Source organism: Heterodontus francisci, chromosome X (assembly GCF_036365525.1).
Source record: "Heterodontus francisci isolate sHetFra1 chromosome X, sHetFra1.hap1, whole genome shotgun sequence".
Lineage (NCBI taxonomy): Eukaryota > Metazoa > Chordata > Chondrichthyes > Heterodontiformes > Heterodontidae > Heterodontus > Heterodontus francisci.
This window is the reverse complement of record NC_090421.1, coordinates 4,029,463-4,055,034: the sequence shown is the minus strand read 5'-3', so window position 1 is coordinate 4,055,034 and position 25,572 is coordinate 4,029,463. Positions and strand designations below refer to the sequence as shown.

The 25,572-nt window shown below is 43.2% G+C and overlaps 1 protein-coding gene across 4 annotated transcripts in view; it reads left to right on the top strand.

The window, feature by feature from the left end:
- esyt1a (extended synaptotagmin-like protein 1a) overlaps window positions 1-18,722 on the top strand; it is a 155,199-nt gene extending 136,477 nt beyond the window's left edge. For 3 of the 4 annotated variants that reach the window (XM_068024551.1, XM_068024550.1, XM_068024552.1), the window contains 8 exons: window positions 2,256-2,342; window positions 2,579-2,722; window positions 6,060-6,310; window positions 6,763-6,855; window positions 8,617-8,748; window positions 9,495-9,591; window positions 9,959-10,008; window positions 10,690-18,722. In XM_068024551.1, coding sequence (XP_067880652.1) covers window positions 2,256-2,342; window positions 2,579-2,722; window positions 6,060-6,310; window positions 6,763-6,855; window positions 8,617-8,748; window positions 9,495-9,591; window positions 9,959-10,008; window positions 10,690-10,711 — 876 coding nt within the window. In that variant the 3' untranslated portion in view covers window positions 10,712-18,722. The remainder of the gene's footprint in view (window positions 1-2,255; window positions 2,343-2,578; window positions 2,723-6,059; window positions 6,311-6,762; window positions 6,856-8,616; window positions 8,749-9,494; window positions 9,592-9,958; window positions 10,009-10,689) is intronic. The other variant, XR_010971233.1, reaches the window with a different exon arrangement.
- The last annotated feature ends 6,850 nt before the right edge of the window (window positions 18,723-25,572 follow it).

The following is a 25,572-nucleotide window of genomic DNA, read 5'->3' as shown; positions in this document are numbered from 1 at the left end:
CATCAAGTCCATGTCAGCTCTCCACAGTGCTATGCAGTCAGTCCCACTCCCCAGCTCGATCTCCGTAGCCCTACTGGTCTATTTCTCTCAGGTGGCCTTCCAACGACCTCTTGAAGTCATTGATCGTCTCAGCTTCCAGCACCCTTGTGAGCAGCGAGTTCCAGGTCATTACCACCCACTGCACAAAAAAAGTACTTCCTCGTATTCCCCCTGCATCTTTCAGTTTGTGTCCCCTAGTCCTAGAGAGGGGGGAGGGAAAGAGAGACACAGCGAGAGTGCAGGGAGAGGGAGGGGTGGGGGGTGAGAGATCAAGGATGGAAATCTGCAGAATACTCTGCATTGTTACATCAAGTGTGTGGGCAGAGACTGACTACTTGTGCAAGCAAAAACAATGCCAGGTATGTCACTAAATTAGTTTTCAATATAGTGATGACAAAGTAAGTCAATAAATTAGTCTTCTTATTTAAAGGTTCTTCACAAAAATGCACATTTGTTGTTGTTTTGATAGGAGGATAAATTTTTAATGCCTTTATCTTTCCAAAATTTGCTTACCGTCCCTCTATGTAGGGCAAAAATTCCTCCCCATCCCAAAAAGGTTGGACACCCCTGGTGTAGAGGGAGCTTTACTCAATATCTAACCTGCGCTGAGAGTGTTTGATGGCACTCTGTTCCATTCCTGGCAATGAGATGCTCACCTTTTATGACCAGAAAATTAACCCTGTCCTTCAGAACCTATTTTAAAGTGGGAAGAAAGAATACAAAGAACAAAGAAAATTACAGCACAGGAACAGGCCCTTCGGCCTTCCAAGCCTACGCCGATCCAAATCCTCTATCTAAACCTGTCGCCTATTTTCTAAGGGTCTGTATCTCTTTACTTCCTGCCCATTCAGGTATCTGTCTCGATACATCTTAAAAGACGCTATCATGCCCGCGTCTACCACCTCTGCTGGCAATGCGTTCCAGGCACCCACCACCCTCTGCATAAAGAACTTTCCACGCATATCCCCCCTAAACCTTTCCCCTTTCACTTTGAACTCGTGTCCCCTTGTAATTGAATCCCCCACTCTGGGGGAAAAAGCTTCTTGCTATCCACCCTGTCTATACCTCTCATGATTTTGTACACCTCAATCAGGTCCCCCCTCAACCTCCGTCTTTCTAATGAAAATAATCCTAATCTGCTCAACCTCTCTTCATAGCTAGCGCCCTCCATACCAGGCAACATCCTGGTGAACCTCCTCTGCACCCTCTCCAAAGCATCTACATCCTTTTGGTAATGTGGCGACCAGAACTGCACGCAGTATTCCAAATGTGGCCGAACCAAAGTCTTATACAATTGTAACATGACCTGCCAACCCTTGTACTCAATACCCCGTCCGATGAAGGAAAGCATGCCGTATGCCTTCTTGACCACTCTATTGACCTGCGTTGCCACCTTCAGGGAACAATGGACCTGAACACCCAAATCTCTCTGTACATTAATTTTCCCCAGGACTTTTCCATTTACTGTATAGTTCACTCTTGAATTGGATCTTCCAAAATGCATCACCTCGCATTTGCCCTGATTGAACTCCATCTGCCATTTCTCTGCCCAACTCTCCAGTCTATCTATATTCTGCTGTATTCTCTGACAGTCCCCTTCACTATCTGCTACTCCACCAATCTTAGTGTCGTCTGCAAACTCGCTAATCAGACCACCTATACTTTCCTCCAAATCATTTATGTATATCACAAACAACAGTGGTCCCAGCACGGATCCCTGTGGAACACCACTGGTCACACGTCTCCATTTTGAGAAACTCCCTTCCACTGCTACTCTCTGTCTCCTGTTGCCCAGCCAGTTCTTTATCCATCTAGCTAGTACACCTTGGACCCCATGCGACTTCACTTTCTCCATCAGCCTGCCATGGGGAACCTTATCAAACGCCTTACTGAAGTCCATGTATATGAATTCTACAGCCCTTCCGTCATCAATCAACTTTGTCACTTCCTCAAAGAGTTCTATTAAGTTGGTAAGACATGACCTTCCCTGCACAAAACCATGTTGCCTATCACTGATGAGCCCATTTTCTTCCAAATACATTTAAAGTAAGAGGTAATTTGGTATATTACAGGGAACTAGATGATGCAATGGGTTAGATTCTACTGCCTGAGAGTTTCAAGAATGGAGTCACATTGCTGAAACCCACAATTTAATAAAGTTTTCTGGTTCTGTGTGCACAACTACAAACTGCTAATCGTATATTTCTCTTTTACAGGTTATTAATAACACAGAACTACCCATTTGGGAGGAGTGGTTTTCATTCCTTGTAGGGAATCCAAATGTGGAACGTCTGGAGGTTCAGGTAAACAGCAAGAATGCCAGAACATGAAATGCTATTGTTAATTGACTATTTTACATCTTGGTTACGTCACCTCGGTACATCAGCAAACTTAACTCAAATAATGTAGGAACACATCATTATAGTAAATCTAGTGAATTTTATTTTTGTCTTATTTTAAACTACGATATGTAGCATCCCTTTCCTTGTTTTCAAAGATTCTAGCGCACAACATTTTCATTTTCAAAATTGTTCCCTAGGTTAAGGATGACAGTCATGTCCTGGGGACTCTGACACTTCCACTCTCCCAACTGCTGACCAGCAAGAATCTGACTTTAGACAAATGGTTTCAGCTGGACAATTCAGGACCGAATAGTCAAATCATGTTAAAAATCATTCTAGGGGTAAGAGAATATGCAACAAGTATGTGTAAAATGTACATTAATGTGTGTACCTGTTTGTATGCTAATGTATGTGTACCTGTGCATGTACATTTGTGCGTATGTCCAACATGTGAACATGCTTTCTATTGTGATTAATGGCCTCTACCACATAATGCGGCCTGTGCCAAAGTTTTTTTAAATTTGTTCATGGGATGTGGGCGTTGCTGGCTCGGCCAGCATTTATTGCCCATCCCTAATTGCCCTTGAGAAGGTGGTGGTGAGCTGCCTTCTTGAATCGCTGCAGTCCATGTGGGGTAGGTACACCCACAGTGCTGTTAGGAAGGGAGTTTCAGGATTTTGACCCAACGACAGTGATGGAACAGCGACATAGTTCCAAGTCAGGATGGTGTGTGACTTGGACGGGAACTTGCAGGCGGTGGTGTTCCTATGCATCTGCTGCCCTTGTCCTTCTAGGTGGTAAAGGTTGCGGGTTTGGAAGGTGCTATCTCAGGAGCCTTGGTATGTTGCTGCAGTGCATCTTGTAGATGGTGCACACTGCTGCCACTGTCTCTCAGTGTGGAGGGAGTGAATGTTTGTGGATGGAATGCCAGTCAAGTGAGCTGCTTTGTCCTGGATGGTGTCGAGCTTCTTGAGTGTTGTTGGAGCTGCACCCATCCAGGCAAGTGGAGAGTATTCCATCACACTCCTTACTTGTGCCTTGTAGATGGTGGACAGGCTTTGGGGAGTCAGGAGGTGAGTTACTCGTTGCAGGATTCCTAGCCTCTGACCTCTTGTAGCCACAATATTTATATGGCTACTCCAGTTCAGTTTCTGGTCAATGGTAACCCCTCCCTAAGGATGTTGATAATGGGGGATTCAGTGATCATAATGCCATTGAATGTCAAGGGGAGATGGTTAGATGCTCTCTTTTCAGAGATGGTCATTGCCTAGCACTTGTGTGGCACGAATGTTACTTGCCACTTATCAGCCCAAGCCTGGATATTGTCCAGGTCTTGCTGCATTTTGACACTGACTGCTTCTGTATCTGAGGAGTTACGAATGGTGCTGAGCATTGTGCAATCATCAACGAACATCCCCACTTCTGACCTTATGATTGAAGGAAGGTCATTGCTGAAGATGGTTGGACCTAGGACACTACCCTGAGGAACTCCGGCAGTGATGTCCTGGAGTGGAGATGATTGACCTCCATTAACCACAACCATCTGCCTTTGCGCTATGTATGACTGCAACCAGCGGAGCATTTTTCCCCCTGATTCCCATTGACTCCAGTTTTGCTAGGGCTCCTTGATGCCATACTTGGTCAAATGCTGCCTTGATATCACTTTCACCTCACCTGGAGTTCAGTTCTTTTGTCCATGTTTGAACCAAGGCTGTAATGAGGTCAGGAGCCAAATGGCTCTGGCGGAACCCAAACTGAGCGTCACTGAGCAGGTTATTGCTAAGCAAATGCCGCTTGATAGCACTGTTGATGACCCCTTCCATCACTTTACTGATGATTGAGAGTAGGCTGATGAGGTGGTAATTGGCCGGTTTGGACTTGTCCTGCTTTTTGTGTACTGGCCATACCTGGGCAATTTTCCACATTGCCAGGTAGATGCCAGTGTTGTAGCTGTACTAGAACAGCTTGGCTAGGGGTGCGGCAAGTTCTGGAGCACAGGTCTTCAGTACTATTGCCGGAATGTTGTCAGGGCCCGTAGCCTTTGCAGTATCCAGTGCCTTCAGTCGTTTCTTGGTATCGCGTGGAGTGAATTGAATTTGGCTGAAGACTAGCATCTGTGATGCTGGGGACTTCAGGAGGAGGCCGAGATGGATCATCCACTTGGCACTTCTGGCTGAAGCTGAATGCAAATGCTTCAGCCTTATCTTTTGCACTGATGTGCTGGGCTCCCCCATCATTGAGGATGGGGATATTTGTTTCTCTAGTTTGTTGCTTTAATTGTCCACCACCATTCACGACTGGATGTGGCAGGACTGCAGAGCTTTGATCTGATCCATTGGTTGTGGGATCACTTAGCTCTGTCTGTCGTATGCTGTTTACGCTGTTCAGCGTGCAAGTAGGCCTGGGTTGTTAGTTTCACCTCATTTTGAGGTATGAGAGCATCAGGTTTGAGGCATCAGAGTGCACCAAGCTGCGCACATGCGCAGCGACATCTTGCCAGGACTAAGTGGCGTGTGCACAGGATGACGTCATCGCATAGCGCCAACGTCATCATGTATCTGCGCCTGGTCTATTTTCGTGCATGCGCGCTAAAGCGTCATCAGGTATCCAAACCCTCACTCGGCTGAAGGAAGCGGCTGAATGGGCAACTTTGAGGCTAGAGCTGTCTTTTCCCCCACCTTTGGCAACTTGCTCCAGGCCTCGACACTTCCTCCCCTCAGCCGCTCGCTCCAGGCCTTGCTGCTCCACGCCCACGCGCCCCCACTCCCCTGGCCGATTGTTCCCAGCTTGTGCCATCCCATTCTCTGGTTGCTTGCTCGCTGTTTCCCCGACCCCGGCCACACCGCTTCACTCCTCTCGGGCATTCGCTACTCGCTCCTACATCACTCTTTGCAGCCCACCTTGCTTCTTCGGATGGCGAGTGGCGACTGATCAAACGTGGGAGCGAGTGGTCGAGAGGAGGGAAGCGGCACAGCCTGGAGCTAGAGGGTGGGGGTGCGGGGGTGATGCGCCTGGAGAACGGAGTGGCGTAAGCGGGTAACAGTCGGCTGGGGGTGGGGTGGGGGGGGGCGTCCGGAGGAGAGGGAGAAAGCGAGTTGCCAAGTGGGGAGAGTGGTCAGTGGGGCGGGAGCTAGTAGCTGCGTTCGAGTGAAATCAGTCCTGGCCAGTCATATAAAGGAATCACAATAGCAAATTGGTAGCACATTTTATACTCTGCCCGATTTTCGATCAGGGTGCCAATTCACTATCTAAAATTCCTTTTGTATTTAATAGGATTACTGGAACATTAAATGAATCTGATGATTACAGTTAGTATCCGGTAACTACATAGTAGCATATTACTGGGCTTCCATCCAACTTAATGTAAGGTTAGTTTGCTAGAACGAGCTAGCCATAAGCATTTCCTGTGATAAATTGAATAGCGCCATCTTTAATCCTGGCAGCTGCCTGAACGTCGCAGACACTGACATTCCAGTTGAAGAGCTTGCATTTGCACATGTGCAAGTTCTGTGCCACCTAGTGGTTGGGCTGTCAGCAAACGCAGCTTTCTTTTATACACAGGGCTGCTCTGACTGTTCTGTTCTTTTTATACATGTGGGTGCTCGGTTTTATATAATGGGTTCGTCCGACTGGACTTAAATGTCTATGTTCTGTCTTTTTGCTTTTATTATGCCACAGATTCTCGTTTCTGAGCATTCCAGAGAGCTTTTCTCAATTCAGACCACGGCACAGGAACCAGCTAAATGCGAGGTGGAGAATGTCTCCTTCTCACCTTCAGTTAGTGACGAGAGTGAACGAAAACCTCTTTCGTCATTGGTGAATGATCCCAGCACTCATTCAGTGTCCTCCTGTGCTTCAGAGTATAGCACCAACATTCCAACTGGCGAGTCAACATCATCTGAACTGGATCTACGACAGAGAATAAATCGGTAGAGAGCAACTTTTTATTTTCATACAGTTGCATACATTATCCCTTTCCCTACATTGACTACACTAACTTTGTGTAGCATGGCAAAGGCCAAGGGTTAAAAGTTAAATCATAACCATAATCCCATGTTTCCTAAGGTGCATTGTACCTGTCAGAGGATGGAAGCACACTGTTTTACTGCTTTCCTGCCCTGAGTGGATCCCCAGCACAGACACTAACCCTGCACCGCCACCCCCCCCCCCCCCCCCCCCCCAGTACTTTGCACCAGAAAATCGGGAAGTCAGAGTGCAGCTGGAGGCCTCTTAACATTGAGTGTATTGAGGATCCACGTAACTAGGGGCCTCTGAAGCCTGAGCCGATGGCTAACTTGTTGATTAATTGCTCAGGAACATGCTGTGCAGTTGTTGCTTGTCTTTTCATATAATCACAGACACTATTCTCTTCCTGTTTCAGTAAAATGGATGGTTTAGAGTCACCACAGATCAAACTGACACTGCAGTACAACATGCAGCAAGGGACACTGCTGCTTGTGGTACATTCCTGCAGGTAAGGGCTTGGGAGGCAGTCATTGCATTTTACTACTAATAAATCATTACAATGCACGGATCACAGTTAAAATCTTCTGTGGACCGTTTCATACATCCTGTACTGACTGACCCAGCTTTTAAGTCACTCAAGGAATGGAATACCAGGATGTGCATTTTGTCTCTCTCGCCCTGTTTTCTTGTCCATCAGGATATAGTGGCACCTTTTATTTTCCTTCTGTGCACCATAGCTGCAAAACCTGACCTTGGCCACAGCAGTTAATCATATAATCAATTTCCAGTGTAAGAATTCTCAGATATTGGAACATTGTTTTAGTTCATTGTAGTAAATGATCAAATAATAATCAATTGAGAATGTGCAGATGGTACTGAATTCCTAAATTGGAAATTATGTAATCAGGTGTAGAATCACTGTTTTATCATTGTCACCCCTCCCAAGGTGCAATTATGGGATTCCCTGCTGATCCATCTTAACTAACATGCCACTTCAAACATTAAAAAACTTCATCAAAGATTCCTAGTGCTGTGTAAACTTCCCTCCCCTTTCTCAGAATAACAGATTTGATTGTTTAAATGGGAAATCATTGATAGAACACTGACAGTCTGTAGGGATATTGTTCTTATGTAGAATTTACAGCACAGAAACAGGGCATTTGGCTCAACTGCCAGTATTTATGCTCCAGCTGAGCCTCCTCTCACCCCTACTTCATCAAACCCTATCCATATATCCTTTTATTCCTTTCCCCCTCATGTACTTAGCTAGCTTCCCCAAAATGTCCCTATGCTATTCACATCAACTACTTTGTGGTAGCAAATTCCACATTATAACCAGTGCACCATGGTTTTCACCATGACTCTTAGGCCAAAGAAAAACATGTCATGGCAACTGCAGTTGGCCTAACTAAGTGTGCTGAGAGTGTTCTGGCTGGAAGAGTAAAAAATACCTGTGTGGAAACTGCAACACCAGAGTCTTGTGTTTGAATCCCAACTACAGTTTTCAGTTTTGGTTGGTTTGTTGGTGGAGCTGTATGTTTTTCCACAGGTGGCATTTTGCAGGAGATTGGTGAAGTCAGGACTTCATGAAATAGCAATGAACTTTATTGTGTTTTACATTGATTTTAGCAATAAGTTTCACCAGATCCCTCTGAGCTCACAGAACTTAAAACCCTGTGTAACATGAAAGTCTTATTCATTAGGTACAGCTACAAGGCTAAAAGCTTCTAAGGAACATGAGAGACAATTGACTGTGATTCCACTTCATCGGTGCTTCTCTCGTGGTACACTCAGGCCACATACCCTGGACTTTGTTTGAGAGGACAAAGGGATAAAATGGTGATCAGACAAAAATGGTTAAGAAACATTCACAATAATTAAATGGAGAGAATAGTGTTAATGTCACAAAAAGAAATGACCTATCCCTTGGGTTTAATTTTCGTCCAAGTGCTGGCTTCCCATTCCAATGGTTGTGGGTGCAAGTTATATTCACCAGTCAGAGCTAGGACAAGGAACAGATAGAACGCTTCACAGTTGTGGAATATTCTGGCTCATGGGGCACAGGTAGCAACTCATTGTGTCCACATCCATTGGCATTGGAAAGAGTTACGGAGGAACCTGTAACCTTAAGACAGTCTAATATTGGAGAAGGCAGATTGCATGAAGGACAACAATCTGGTGATTGCACTTGTTTATAGAGATCACTTTCAATCTAACCACACAATATATACAAAAGCATTGCTGAGTGTTGATTGGTTGTTTGTTGCAGGAATTTGAAGCTCCATTCCAAGGAGATCCCTGACCCATATGTGTCTCTAATTCTGCTCCCTGACAAAAATCGAGTGACAAAGAGAAAAACAAGTGTGAAGAAGAAAACGATCAATCCAGAGTATAATGACAAGTAAGGAGTTCAGAATAGATGAGAGATCCAGAGCAAAAGGAGAGCATGAATGGAAAAGAGGGGGATGGGAACAAAAGAAGGGAAAATTGATGAGCAGCCATGGATACTCAAATATTAGGGGTAACATTGGATAGCAGTTCTTTGAACATTTTCAGCAGTAAAATCACAGCACAGAATCTGATCTTTGCACAAGTTTTATGTCTTCCAAGTATACAGGAGAAATGTATGACTTAAGGAATTTTAGTGAACTAACAGGCATGTAACTTGTAGGTTGTCATGTTTTATAAACAAAATTACAGCACTTTGAATAATCTAGTTCTGTTCCCTATTCCAGTTGCTTCCACAGTCATCATAAACTAAAAGTCAATTATTTAAAGTGATTTGTTTGTGAAAATGTTTACGCACCTCCCCCAACCTGTGTTCTATTCAGAAGAAATCTGTCTTTTTTCTACATGTGGAACAGCCTCCCAGAGAACCAAGTTGGTTTGGGGTCAACTGGAACTAAATCTGTTGAGAAGAGGGATTATGGGTTGGAGAGATATCTACAACATTACTTGATTTTTTTTTTCTCCTTTTGGGCAGATTGGGAAAGGAAACTGGTATCCCTAACATAAGAGATCAACAGTTGATAGGGGAGGGAGTCCACTGTAGAATCAACATCCAGGGACTCTGGTTGGAGCTGGACTGATGGGCCGAATGGTGTTTTCTCATTCTGGACTTTGTTCTTGTGATTTCCCCCCCCCCAGATTTGAATTTGAAATCTCATTGGAGGAAGCTCAGAAGAGAAAGCTGGATCTCACTGTGAAGAACAGTGTTTCCTTCATGTCCAGAGAGATTGGAAAGGTATTGTACACTTATGCACAACTTTCAAAAGGTTCTATTGTTGCAGAGAAAAATACTCTTAAGTATATAACAAATACAGCACAACCCACATTCACAATTCCCCTGCAATTTTTTTTGAATGATCATGATTGAACTGGAAAATTTGAATATCTACAAACCACATCAATCCTGAGGATTAAAAAAAAACTTTAGCCAAATCATGAACTTGCTGCAGGACATTGTGGGCATTTGTGTGCTTGCAAGGTTATGATCATTCTAAGCCCATCGTGAGCACTGCTGGATATCCATTATTTGTTTTGTGCCCTGTCTCCTTACTTTTACTGAATCTGGGTTCTAACCAGGTCCTTCATCTCTGCTTCTCTTCCAGCTCCATTTTGATCTCTCACTGGTTGACTTGACTCAGGAGATAACGCAGTGGTAAGTGAGCAAGCCATATTGTGGGAGAATGAGACAACATGGGCCAAGCAGTTGCATGTCAGTTAAACTAATTTGTTACTGGTGTTTTCTTTATTTTAGCAGTAACTGATCATTGCCCATGTTACCATGAATAACTCTCCATCTTCTGATTTTTCTTCCATTTTCTTTAATCATGCTAGTGGAGATATCCATTCAGCTGATGTTGAGAGCATGAAACATGGTCCATCTCCTCATCGTGAATGCAGGAGCTTTGGATTCATGTTTTCAGAGCATGAGGGAAATGCATCACCACCAGCTTTGTTGCAACCCAGGCTGATCAGTGGAACTTCCTGCCTAAACATCTCTGAAATAGTGAGGCGCTGTTTGATTATCAGAATCTAGCAGATGGCAGCACTGGTAGAAAATGACCCTTGTGATGAGTCGGTGGTAATACCAGTGCTATCACAAGTCTTCCCGCTACATGATGAGGACCGGATCAGGCTCAGCTGCGATGGTGTTAACAGTTGAAATACCCTGTCAACATTCATTATTTAGGCTGACATATGAAGTATCACCACTTTGTGAGGCACTGGAGGGTAGCCAGTGTCTGCAGGAGAGGGGAGTAAACCTTTTTAAAGATATAGTACATATAATGTTACAAAATTACAACATATTAAAATAAAACTTTTCTTCATGTTACAGGTTCGATTTGAAGGAAGAATAGAGTGGTTCTGTGGCCTTATTAAGCTCATTATTCAGTTTGTTTTTGGTTTATTACAAACTATTTTTGAATGGTTTTATTTCCATTGAAGTATTTTATACCACTTAAAGTATTATGTTACATTTTTTAATATTTTGTATTCAATATTTTGTTTTAGTTCACAAAGTTCCAAAGACTGCAATCAGAGTACTGAGAAAGCAACATTAGTCCCTTCCCGTTTGAAAACATATTGTATACAATACCTATGGTTCCACAGGACTGTGCTGCTTTTTCACCTCTGGAACTTGGGTTTAGATCCAGCTCAGACCTAATGGAATGGAAGGCAATTGTAAGGATCCTATGTGAAAGAAGTTAGGGAGGTCTCAAAGCAATTCCTACTGAGGGTTTACAGTGCATTACTGCCTGTCATTTAATATAAAATTGGCAGTCTCAAGACAAAACTTCACAAGGGTGGCTGGTGTGGGAAATGGAAATGTCAGTGGTGCAGAAGGTAGTACAGAAATTAGGACTAAATTTATAGTGTTAGGTATTACACAATTAGATCCATACTAACAGGAGTGTGTTGATCAGAGGGGGTGAAAAGTAGTTGTGTTCCCAGCAGTGATCACCTTTTTTTTAAAAAGCAAGAAAAAATCCAAATTAGTAAAGCATTAGAACATAGAACATCTTGCACCCCTAAATCTGTTACTTTTTTGAATTTCTACCCAAATTAATGTGAAAATATTCAAGGGCTTTGGTGACCCAGTGGGTGTAGGAGACCTTATAAAATGTGGTTTTCTGATGCTTTGGGCATAGAGGCAATTCTGATAACCACTCCAAAATTGTAGAATTGCTGTGGGATCTGTGAGGTTCCCAAGTGTCAATATGTATGAATGCAAACAATGGGAATATATGTGGGGAATTTGTGAATTGTTTGTATTCTACATATAAGTAACTGTGAATAAATTTTGCTGTGTTCACAGTGCTCTTTAAAAGCAACCCGCTCCCAAAACCTAAGCTGAGGTATGTCATGACTGGGAAAACTTGCTCCACTGGCGGGTTTGCTGTGCAAGATCTAGCCCAATTTTAGCAGTAAAGTGTGATGAGCATGGAAATAATGTTTGGGGCGGGTGGGGGCATAGCAACAAAAATACATGGACTCCCCTCATTCCAGTGTGGGGCTATGAGCAGCTTGCAGCCTCACTCCTTGGTGAAAAAATTAGGCATTAAAATTGAATTAAGTGGAGAGATCCACATGGGTTGCTTGGGGCCATTGTGTATAGAATTAACAATACATTACCCTGCTACTAACCAGGTTTTCCTTTTGTATCTTTTATGTCACTAGCTTTGAGAAAGCCTGTACTCTGCTGTTAAAATCTAGCAAGCTTCCATTACAGTTTGTAGATGTAGTCCTGTTCCTGTAGCAAAATCAATGACATGCTGCTACCCAAGATAAATTTCACCCACTATTTTAACCCATTTGTCTGTTAGTAGTGGGCAGAGTATGATTAAATTATAGTCTCATAGATTCACTCTCTGCTACAGTCAATTAAAACCCACGAAAATTCAGATTGGCTGAATGCTGTATGTTCAAACTCAATTGAAAGCAGTCTGTCACGAGTGCTGACGGAGTTGTCTGTGGCTGGTCACATTTAAAAGCTAGAATATGTTTTACCTGAAGGGTAATAATCAGGAGGTATAAGGGTAGTCATCAAAAGGAGGGACAAAGCCACAGACTCCTTCAATCAACCAGCTTCTCCTCAAATTCCAGGTCCATTATCACTTAATTTAAACAGTGCTCCTGAAAACCAAAACTGACAGTGGTTCAAGTATTGTAAAAGGAGACAACAAAGTACTGGTGGCAGTGTCTAGAAAACTATTTACAAAACTAATGGGGGAGTGTCACTCTGGAGAAAGAGAAATGCTTTCAATATGAAATACTCCACCAAGGAGTGGTGCATGCTCTGCCTTGTTTTTCCCTAATCTGACATTACCATACTCAAGGGGCCAATTTGAGGCAGACACTTGTAAGTCACTAATTGCTACACTTCCGGAGTGGGGGGAATTAGGCATGCCAAGCTACTTTCCCCATCCATTTTGGATCTAGCAATGAGAACCCATTCCCTGCCTGTATAAGATCAGCAGTTTTTTCTGCAACAACCCCTGCCAGCCCTGAATACAAGGCCCAGTATTTAAGTGGAAAATGACTATTTGGGCAGGACAGAACATTTTACATTGCAAGTATGAATTGCAGAAAACTAGTATGCAGGTGCAGCAGGTAATAAAGAAGGCAAATAGAATTTTGGCATTTATTGCTAAAGGATTAGAGTATAAAAGTAGGGAAGTGTTGTTACAACTGTACAAGGCATTAGTGAGACCGCACCTGGAGTATTACGTACAGTTTTGGTCCCCTTACTTGAGGAGCGATGTAGTTGCATTGGAGGCAGTTCAGAGGAGGTTCACTAGATTGATTCCAGAGATGAGGGGTTTGTCTTATGAAGAGAGATTGAGCAGTTTAGGCCTTTAATCTCTAGAGTTTAGAAGAATGAGAGGAGATCTAATTGAGGTATATAAGATGATTAAGGGGATTGACAAAGTAGACGTCGAGAGGATGTTTCCTCTGGTGGGGCAATATAGAACGGGAGGTCATAGTTTTAGGATAATAGGTAGCAGATTTAAAAGAGAGATGAGAAATTACTTCTCTCAAAAGGTCACTACCCCAGAGAGCGGTGGATGCCGAGACATTGAGTACTATTTAAAAACCTGTCTATCTCTTCAAATTTAATGGGTTGAAGGGTTATGGAGAACGGGCAGGAAAGTGGAGTTGAGGCCGAGATGAGATCTGCCATGGTCATATTGAATGGTGGAGCAGGCTCGAGGGGCTGAATTGCCTACTCCTGCTCCTAGTTCTTATGTAGACTGATGTTCCCCATTAAAGCCTGGGAGCTGTTTGTTTTATTCACTGAAAAGAAAGGCATCACTACAATCCATTGTAAATGCCTTAATATATCCACTTTACAGTAACTGAATGTAGCCTGGAGTTGATTGTGTTAATGTCACTCAATAATAAGGCTAAGCAGAAAGTACCTGGCCTACTGACACGCCTAGCTTCCTGCCTGGGTTTAACTGGTTCGGAGCACCACAACTTTGCATACCTTTTTTAAAAAGTCTGCTGGTATTCAAATTTCACAGCTTACTAATTGGACAATAAATGGGAGTGAAAATAAAAAAAAAATTAAAAAGATATGCACAGGGCAGCATGTTTTAACATGGGTAAAAACTTCAACTACAGTCTTTTTAAAAAATTTGCAACTAATAGTGCTATAAAGCTTTCTGTAATTACTCTTGAAAAAGTATTGTAGCTCATCTATATAAAAATGGGCTTCAGGTCACCAAGTTTGTGACCTCTAGAGCCTGAGCAGCTCTCTGGTTCAGTGTCAGAAGCATTCGAATAGTAAAACACCCACACCCTTCAATTGACAACTTTGTTTCCTAAATAGGATCATTAGGTAAGTTTGGAGTGAGACAAGGCCATTCGGCCCATCTAGTTCACTCCATTCACAGTCAATGAATGATTATTTGATCAAAGCCTCCCTTCTCCCCAGCCCCTGCTGGTAAATTCAGTGCTGTTGCTCCCTCTCTGATCCTCAATTGCCCTTTTCAATGGATATTCATCCACCTCCTTTTCAAAAGAGTTAATTGACCTTGAGTCAGCTACCGCCTCCTGGGAGTCTGATCTGATCAACAAACAACGCTGAATAAAACTAAGGGATTTGAGATTTAATAGTTGGAATTTTGGTGCATTCAGTACACAATTTCACATTGCATCTTAAAGCTGTTTATGGACAGTCGTATAACTGCATAAACTAAGAAACTTCACTTGCAGTTCTTATGTACAAATATCCAGACCTGCAATAGCCTTTTACTCCAGCAAGGCATTGCTAATACACTTTATAACTGCAGTTAAATTACAATGTTCACTAGTGACAGATCATCATCACATGATCTGTGTTTGTCACTTGGGTTTGTGTTGTGCTGTTTCTGAATGTTGGATAGTTTTGTAAACTTACATGCAAAAATCAGGGGCACAGTTTTGGTTCTCATGCTCAATATACCAAAACCATCAAATGTGGATTTTTCTTTCGACCTCTACCTTGCAGAGGCTCAGCGCCAACTCTCAGCCCTCCTCCCACTTCCCCCTGAACCACTGACCTCATCTCCACTGGAGATCTTCCTGTTACAGCTTCCAACCTCATAGTCCCGCAACCCCAGACAGCCCACTTCTACCTCCTTCCCAGAACCCACAAACAGGACTGTCACGGCAGACCCATTATTTCAGCCTGTTCCTGCCCCACTGAACTTATTTCTTCCTATCTTGACTCTATCTTTTGTCTCCAGTCCAGTCTCTTCCCACCTACATCCGTGACTCTTCTGACGCCCTATGTCATTTTGACAATTTCCAGTTTCCTAGCCCCAACCGCCGCCTCTTCACTATGGAAATCCAATCTCCCTACACCTCCATCCTCCCATCAGGACGGTTTGAGGGCTCTCTGCTTCTTCCTTGAACAGAGGCCCAACCAGTTCCCATCCAAAACTACTCTCCTCCGCCTGGCTGAACTTGTTCTTCCATTGAACAACTTCTCCTTTAACTCCATTCCCTTCCTTCAAGTAAAAAGTGTTGCTATGGGTACCTGTATGGGTCCTAGTTATGCCTGTCTCGTTGTGGGATATGTCAAACATTCTTTGTTCCAGTCCTACTCCGGCCCCCTCCCCCAACTCTTTTTCCAGTACATTGATGACTGTATCGGTGCCGTTTCCTGCTCTTGCCCAGAACTAGAAAACTTTATCAACTTTGCTTCCAATTTCCACTCTTCTCTCACCTGGTCCATCTCTGACACTTCCCTTCCCTTCCCTTCCTCGACTTCTCTGTCTCCATCTCTGGGGATAGGCTGTCTACTAATCTACATTATAAGCCTACCGACTCCCATAGCTACCGCGACTATACTTCACACCCTGCCTCCTGTAAGGACTCCATTCCATTCTCCCAGTTTCTCTGTCTCCAACGCATCTGCTCTGATGATACCTTCCATGACAGTGCTTCTGATGTGTCTTTTTTCCTTAAACCGAGGTTTCCCCCCCCCACCGTGGTTGACAGGGCCCTCAACCATGTCCGGCCCATTTCCCGCACCTCTACCCTCACCCCTCCCTCCCAGAACCGCGACAGCGTTCCCCTTGTCCTCACTTTCCACCCCACCAGCCTCCAGATCCAAAGGATCATTCTCTGCCACTTCCGCCACATGCAGCATGATGCCACCACCAAACGCATCTTCCCCTGTCAGCATTCCGAAGGGATCATTCCCTCCACGACACCTTTGTCCACTCCTCCATTACCCCCCACCACCTCGTCCCCTTCCCACGGAGGTGTAATACCTGCCCATTTACCGCCTGTCTCCTCATTATCCCAGGCTCCAAACACTCCTTTCAGGTGAAGCAGCGATTTACTTGTACTACTTTCAATTTAGTATACTGGATTCGCTGCTCATAATGTGGTGGTCTCTACATTGGGGAGACCAAACACAGATTGGGTGACCGCTTTGCGGAACACCTCCACTCAGTCCGTAAGCATGACCCCGAGCTTCCGGTTGCTGGTCATTTCAACACCACCATTTTCCCCCCCCCAAATCCTGCTCCAATGCTCACATCTCTGTTCTGGGATTGCTGCAGTGTTCCAGCGAACATCAACGCAAGCACAAGGAACAGCATCTTACTTATCTTTTGGGCACGCTACAGCCTGCCGGAACGAACATTGAGTTCAATGATTTCAGAGCATGATGGGACCCCCCCTTTTTATGTTTAGTTATTTTTTTTTTTGTTTTTAGTTTGTTTCTACTGTGCCTACCCACTGTTTTCTGTTTGTGCTTGGAGTGCTTTGTCTTTTAACATACCATTTGCCTTTGTTCCATGACCTTCTGTCCTATCAACACCTTCTCTTTTGTTATCTCTTGCCCCACCCCCACTTTACTTGCTTAAAACCTTTTACATTTCTAATATCTGCCAGTTCTGATGAAAGGTTACTGACCTGAAACGTTAACTCTGCTTCTCTCTCCACAGCTGCTGCCAGACCTGCTGAGTATTTCCAGCATCAGCAGTATTTTGCTTTTATATTATTGTGGATTTTTCTAACTCAGTTGCTTCCGTTTCATAAAATTTGAACATTTTAATCCTATACATCATGCCTAGGACACACTGGCAAAATACCCATCTAGTTAAGAGCAATGGCACTTTAATTTGGAACTTAGTATATTTTATAACAACCAACGCTTCAAGAAAAGAGATGATCTGGTCATTAGTCTCAGTGCTGTTTGGGGAAGCTTGCTGAGTGCAAATTGGCTGCTGCATTTCCTACATTATAGCAGTGACTGCACTTTGGAATGTCCTGTGGTTGCGAAAGGTGCTATTTAAACACAAGTGCTTTTCTTTACTCTGACATGCTGCCTGGCTCATGCTGTCCACGTTTGGATTTTTTTTGCCATTTGCCAAATTGTTCTATTGGATCTAGAAAGTTTGTGACTCTTAATAAAACATATGTTACATAACTTTTGTATAATGATATAGTGTTTGAAGACTGCACTGTAATATTTGATAACAGTCAAGAGTAGTCAATATAAACCCATAGACATGTTCAAACAAGATAACGTAAACTGTATTGATAATCAAGGCCATTTTTTTCTTAGTACCACTTTTAGTGTTCATACCTGCCTAAGTTTTTGTTTAGGCAGACAAACTGAAGCTAAACTTAGCTCTACATCAGATTTTCATGAGCTTCCCCAGACAGCTCCTAAAGTCCAAGCATCTCTCTGGTTCAGAATTGATGCTATTCAGTGGTCTCATTCTGGTTCTTGCTAACAGCTCCTCTTCATTGTATGTCAGCCAAGAAATGACCGGTGTGTTATACATGGTGAAAAATAACCAACTATTTATAATATAAATTCTTACCTTCAATATCTACAGGAGCATTCCTTCCATAGGAATTATTTTGTTTGTTATATGATAAATAAAACTCTGGTGATTGTAATTTTAGTTGGAAATACCGTAAATACATGTTATTAAATGTAACTAACAAACTCTAAAATAAAAGCAAAATACTGTGGATGCTGGAAATCTGAAATAAAAACAAGAAATGCTGGAACCACTCAGCAGGTCTGGCAGCATCTGTGGAAAGAGAAGCAGAGTTAACGTTTCGGGGAGTGACCCTTCAGAACTAGCAAATATTAGAAATGTCAAAGGTTATAAGCACGTGAGGCGGGGGTGGGGCAAGAGATAACAAAGGAGAAGGTGTAGATTGGACAAGGCCACATAGCTGACCAAAAGGTCATGGAGCAAAGGCAAACAATATGTTAATGGTGTGTTAAAAGACAAAGCACACTACAGCCTGCCGGACTGAACATTGATTCAATAATTTCAGAGCATGACAGGCCCCCCCATTTTACTTTTATTTTTAGTTATTTTTTCTTTTTTACATTTTTTACAATTTTTTTTGTTTATTTCATCTTAGTTTGTTCAGTTTGCTTACCCACTGTTTTTTTCATGTTAGTACTTGCTGCTGTTCAATCTTCAGTCCGTTAACACCCTATCTGTACTAATGCTTTGTCTTTCAACACACAATTAACATATTGTTTGCCTTTTGCTCCATGACCTTTTGGTCAGCTATGTGGCCTTGTCTCACCTCCTTTGTTATCTCTTGCCTCACTTGCTTATAACCTTTCTAATATTTGCTAGTTCCGAAGACTGTTAACTCTGCTTCTCTTTCCACAGATGCTGCCAGACCTGCTGAGTGGTTCCAGCATTTCTTGATTTTTATAACAAAATAAACTGCTACTTTTATGGTTAAACATTGCTAAATGATATAGTTCCATTATAGCACATTGCGATTTGGGCACTTGATTATGTAGATCATAGTTCATGAATTTAGGCAGATATAGTTGAATAATTCTGCATGTACATTTATTGTATTGCTATATATAAAAAACAATAAAGTAACAAAAATTCAGTTACAATCATCTACATTTATTTGATAGTTTTGATAATTTACTTTCTCTTGTATTAAGTGATAGCACTCTTGCCTTGGCATCAGAAAGTTGTGGGTTCAACCCAGGGACTAAAGTACATAATTTAGGTTGACATTTCAGTGCAGGATTTGAAGTGTAGCATTGTTGGGAGTGTTATTTTTCAGATGTTACACGTGAAGGGCCTCCATTTATGTAAAAGATCCTGGGGAAAAATTGGATAAGGCCCAAAAACAGATGTGGGGATTATGATTAACCATGCCCATTTGTTGCAATGCAGACAGCATGCAAACTTCGTGTTGCCTGCTTATTTATATGATTGCAGCATGCAGTCAGCACTGAGCATGTTGTTCAGTAGCTGCACACCTGAGTAGGGAGGTGCAAAATCTTGAGAGACTAGCTTGAGTTCAAGCTAACCTGCACTACTTAAATCAAGCCTCCAACTCTTAAAGATGGCATTTTAGCTTAAGCAGGTGCCAGAATTCATTGCAGAAGTGATTTGGATGTGGAGCGATACAGGACTGGCACAGCAGGGTAGGAAACAGGCTCCAAGGTACTCTGACACCACTGGAGACCTTGGTGCAGGAGATGGACAGGAGAAGAGAGCTCCTCTATTCACAGCAGGCCAGATAACCCCGAGAAAGCAATGGGAGCAGACAGCCATTGAAGTCAATGCCAGAAGCATAGCCCCGAGGACCTGGATACAGTCTCAAAAGAAGTTCAATGATCTCACACGAGTGAGGCCAAGGTCAGTGAATACATCTCCAAATGCCACATTCCACCAACTGCACCGCTCGTCTACCACTGCTCAATGCACCACACCCCCCATCACTCACCTACCTACAATTTCCATTAATCATGACTCATACCTCACGTTCACAGTTTCACCTTACCCTGGCACAGTTAGCACTGCTGCAAGCCTCACACATAGCTCAATACCTTTTGCACACATTACCAGCTAAACCATGGCAACTACATCAACCAAACATTTTGCACCACACTCTCACATTTCCCTCTCTCTCTTCCAGGACAAGGTGGCACATAAATAAAGGCAACAGCACCTAACCGGCAGGGCACAGGCATGGTTGCATGGCCTCGCTCTGGTGGAGGAGATGGTGTTTGCCATGACTAAGGCTGTGGCCAGCAGCAGGGTTGAAAAGATTGAAGATGACACTATGTTCCTACCTAATCCTCCTTTGCACATTTCACAATCTCTTCTGCTTCCCAAGGTGCATACGGTATAAGCATACACCTCTTGCTTTCCCCTCCTTCCCTCCCCACAACCCTCCCCTTGTGCCCTTCTCCTTTCAAATACCCAAGCACTGCTACCTGGCCAGGCAGTGGTACTGAAGCATGAAGTGCAAACAGAAGAGGCAGTTGATGATGAAACAGTCAATCTGACATATGTAGCCACTAACTCAGCTATTGGCACTGCGCATACTTTAGGAGGGTAGCATAGAGGAAGAAACTGTACATGGAGGGTCTTGGGGGACAAGTGGCCCGCAGGAAGGGGAAAGGGTTGCTGCTCCCCGGATGTAGTTACAAGTGCTGTTCTCTCCAGCTCCATTGCAACCTGAAAACTTGCCTGAGTCAACAGTTGGCTTGTATTGAAATAAATATTTCCAACCACATTGCCAAGTTTGAAGCACAAAAGAAACTGAGATTTTTAATTTCAAGCTTTGGGAACTGTCCTAGGATAAAACAATGCATGAAATACAATGAATAAGTTATTAACAGAATTCATATGAGATCATAGATTAATTATTCAATGACCTGTTACTTGAATATTTCCAGTACACACACCTGAATAAAATTTCCAACTTCATTCAATTCCCAAAACTGCCTCCAAGGCCACCATTACACCTCATGGCACATGGTCATCACAACAAGCACAGCCCCTTAATATTTGTTTCTTCTCTTCATTGACATCAACAATATGAAAAGGCAAACTAAAGATTCAAAGCTAACTACAGCTTCCGAAACTCTTAAAACTGTACCTGCTACATCCTCATCTTACTTTAACCGCAATGTGTCATGTTGCTCAAATTCTGCATTCTGCCTAGTGCCTTCTGCGGTCATGTAGTACCAAACTGGATGAAGGTTGGATGAGAGGAAGTTATGAGAGTCAGCTTTGGAAAGGACTAGAAAACATGGCTGCAGGAGGGCACAAAGACAGCAATCTTAACTGACAAGGACCCACAGGAACAGTCAGATGCATCGGTGAGGCAACCGCTGTTGTAATAACGGGAGGGAAGCCCAGGGTAGGAGAGAACAGAAACTTCCTTGAGGGACCCAGAGGCCCAATTATACTTTCTCTGTCCTGGCCTGTTACATTGAGGCTAGTCGTAACGCCCCAGACTGCGACTCCATATAATATCAGCAAACTAAGCACAGACGAGGAATCCAACCTAGGACCTTCAGAATTTTACACTTGAGGCTTGCCGAATCAGGAGCCAATGTAGGTCAGCAAGTACAGAGGGGATGAGAAAACAGGAGACAGAGCACGGACTGCACAGATAGATGCCACTTAACCACAGTCCCAGTGAATATCTTAAACTGCTTGGCCAACTCATTTAGATACTCTGCAAAATTGCTACTTACAAAGGTGAGAATGGGGGATTGGATTTGCTTCATCTCTGCTACATAGTGACTGATTATTGATATTAAGATTACGTCTCAAAGGAGATGGTCACAAATATTCTAAAAGGCTGGATGATTCCTAAGTATCTGACTAACCATTTGACTTCCATACCAAGTTTCGATGTATACTTTGCTGTCTTTGACACATTTCTTTCCCAAAAGCAACATTACAAGAACCATAGATTACGGCACAGAAAGTGGGGGGGGGGGGGGGGGGGGGGCCATTCAGCCCATTGTGGCCGCCCAATCTAATCCCACCTTCCAGCACCTAGTCCATAGCCTAGCAGGTTACAACAATTCAGGTGCATGCCTGAATTGCAGGTCTCTGCCTCCACCACCGTTCCTGGCAGCGAATGCTAGACACCCACCACCCTCGGAGTGAAAAAGTTTTTCCTCATGTCCCCTCTAATCCTTCGACCAATCACCTTAAATCTGTGTCCCCTGGTAACTAACCTCCTCACCAAGGAAAATGGGTCTTTCCTGTCCACGCTAGGCCCTTTCTAATTTTGTACACCTCAATTAAGTCTCCTCTCAGCCTCCTCAGTTTCAGGGAAAACAACCCTAGCCTATCCAATCTTTCCTCATAGCTGCAACTTTCAAGCCCTGGCAACATTCTTGTAAATCTCCTCTGTAATCTCTCCAGAGCAATTATGTCCTTTCTGTAATGTGGTGACCAGAACTGTACACAATACTCCAGCTATGGCCTAACCAGTGTTTTATACAGTTCCAGCATTACATCCCTGCTTTTGAATTCTATACCTCGGCCAATAAAGAAAAGCATTCCATATGCCTTCTTCACCACTCTATACCTGTCCTGCCACCTTCAGGGAGCTGTGGACATACACTCCAAGGTCTTTCACTTCTTCTACCCCTCTCAATATTCTCCCGTTTAGTGTGTATTCCCTCACTTTATTTTCTCTCCCCAAATGCATTACCGCACACTTTTCTGGATTGAATTCCATTTGCCACTTTCCCGCCCACTCAACCAAACCATCGATATCACTCTGGAGTTTACGGCTATCCTCTTCACTATCAACTACACGGCCAAATTTTGTGTCATCAACAAATTTCCCAATCATGCCCCCACATTTAAGTCCAAGTCATTCATACCACAAACAGCAAGGGACCCCAACACTGAACCCTGTGAAACAGCTTTCCATTTGCAAAAACATCCGTTGACTACTACCCTTTATTTCCTGTCCCTGAGCCAATTTTAGATCCAACTTGCCACATTCCCCTGTATCCCATGGGCTTTCATTTTACTGACCAGTCTGCCATGTGGGACCTTGTCAAATGCCTTACTAAAATCCATGTAGACTACATCCACTGCACTACCCTCATCAATCCTCTTTGTTACTTCCTCAAAAAAATTCAATAAAATTCGTAAGACATGACCGTCCCTTAACAAATGCATGCTGACGATCCCTGATTAATCCTTGCCTTTCTAAGTGGCAGTTTATCCTGTCCCTCAGAATTGATTCTAATAATTTACCCACCACTGAGGTCAGACTGACTGGCCTATAATTATTTGGCCTATCCCTCGCACCCTTATTAAACAATGGTACAACGTTCGCAGACCTCCAATCATTTGGTACCTCGCCTGCAGCTAGTGAGGATTTGAAGATGATCCTCAGCACATCCGCTGTTTCCTCCCTGGCTTCCTTTAACAACCTGGGATGCAGTCCAGCCGGTCCTGGCGATTTATCCACTTTCAAGGATGTCAGACGCTCCAGTACTTCCTCTCTCATTATGCTTATCGTATCTAATATTTCACACTCCCCTTTAACTACAATGTCTGCATCAACCCTCTCCTTTGTGAAGACAGAGACAAAAAACTCATTAAGAACCCTGCCCACATCTTCTACATCCACGCACAAGTTCCCTTGTACATTTGATAGGCCCTACCCTTTCCTTAGTTATCCTCTTGCTCTTAATGTACTGATAAAACATCTTTGGGTTTTCCTTGATTTTACCTGCCAATAATTTTTCATGTCCTCTCTTTGCTTTTCTAATTTCCTTTTTTACTTCACCCCTGCACTTTCTATACTGCTCTAGGCTTTCTAAAATATTAAGATATTTGTGATCATCATAAACTTTTTCTGCTTTGACTTACCCTGTACGCTTCCAGATAACCAGGGGGCTCTAGATTTGGCACTACCACCATTAATCTTTGTGGGGACATGCCTACGTTGTGCCTGTAGTAGCTCACTTTTGAATGCCTCCCACTGGTTTGTCACTTTCGCCTGGTCACCTAAATTTGTAAATTTGCCTTCCCCCAATTTAGAACCTTTGCTCCTATTTTATCTTTGTCCATTTCCATGATTATGCTGAAACTAACTGTATTATGGTCACTATTTCAAAATGGTCACCACTGATACTTTATCCACTTGCCCAGCTTCATTACCGAAGACTAAATCTAGAATTATTCCTATGACTTTGTCAAGGTAAAAGACTTCATGGCACTATTCGAAGAGCAGGGAAGAATCAAGTCCTGGCCAATATTTATCCCTCAACCAACATGATTAAAACAGATTATGTGGTTATCATATTGCTGTCTGTGGGACCTTGCTGTGTGCAAATTGGCTGCTACATTTCCTACTTTACAACAGTGACTGCACTTCAAAAGTACTTAGTTGGCTGTAAAATGCTTTGAGATGTGTGAAAGGCACTATATAAATGTAAGTTCTTTCCAGAGACAGAGCACTATTCCCTCGATTGGGAGAATGCAGAACAAATTAGAGCTAGGACATTTAGGCGTGAAATCAGGAAACATTTTAATACAAAAGGTAGTGGAAATCTGGATCTTGTTTCCCCAAGTACTTTAGATCAACTGAATTTTGTTGAGTAAGAATACGTAGGAACATAGGAGCAGGAGTACGCCATTCAGCCCATCGAGCCTGTCCCACCATTCAACATAATCATGGCTGATCATCCACTTCAATGCTTCTTTCCCACACTATCCTCATATTCCCTTATGTCATTGGTATTTAGAAATCTGTCAATCTCTGCTTTAAACATACTCACTGACTGAGCTTCCACAGCCCTCTGGGGTACAGAATTCCAAAGATTCACAACACTCCGAATAAAGAAATTTTTCCTCATCTCTGTCCTAAATGGCTTTCCCCTTATTTTGAAATTGTGTCCCCTGGTTCTATACTCCCCAACCAGGGGGAAACATCTTAGCTGCATCTACCCTGTCTATCCCTTTAAGTACCTTGTAGGTTTCAATGAGATCACCTCTCATTCTTTGAAACTCAAGAGAATACAGGCCCAGTTTCTCCAACCTCTTCATAGGCCATCCCAGGAACAAGTCTGGTGAACCTTCATTGCACTCCCTCTATGAAAATAATATCCTTCTTAAGGTAAGGGGATCAAATCAAGGGATATGGAACAAAAGCAGGCAAATGGAGTTGAGAAACAGATCAGCCCTGATCTGCCAGAATATGCTAGAGGGGCTGAATGGCGTACTCCTGTTCCTAATCTACAATACTCTTTTTTTCTGTCCAGACTGTTTTCAATGGTCAGCTTAAGGTCTGTTGGTGGGTTTACTTGGTGGGCAGTGCATGTGGGGCGTGCAGAGGACTGGAGCGTGTGACACACGTGCGGTTGCCAACAGTTGGTGTCAGCGGGGTGGGAGGTTGGTGAAGAACATAAACAGTGGAATGTAAGGGAAGCCCAACAAAGTTACTCTGGCTGGACAGACTGTTTTGTGAGGGGTGTGATGGGATTATTGGGAGGGATAGGGATAGCAACAACGGGATGGCATGGGAGTGAGGGCAATGGAGGGGTGGATAAGATGAGGAATTGGTTAAGTGTGGCAAAATGGCAGAGTTAATTACTTGATGCATATAATTCAAAAGCTATTCTGTGCGCCAAAAATGAAGATTCACTAGACTGGAATGAAAATGTTTTAGAAAGGCAGAATTAAAATGCATCGGTGTTGATTCTATAGACGAAGATGACAACTGTCTATACCCTCCAATGGGCATGCCATTGCACAAACTTAGATTCAAGGAAGGAGTAGTTCTCATGTTCCTACGAAACTTGAATCCTAAATAAGGACTTTGTCATGGAACAAGATTGGTAGTTAGGAAGTTGTTTTCTTCGATGACAGATGCTGAAATTATAACAAGTAGATTTCAAAGAAATAAAGTGTTTATTCCTCAAATAATATTGTGC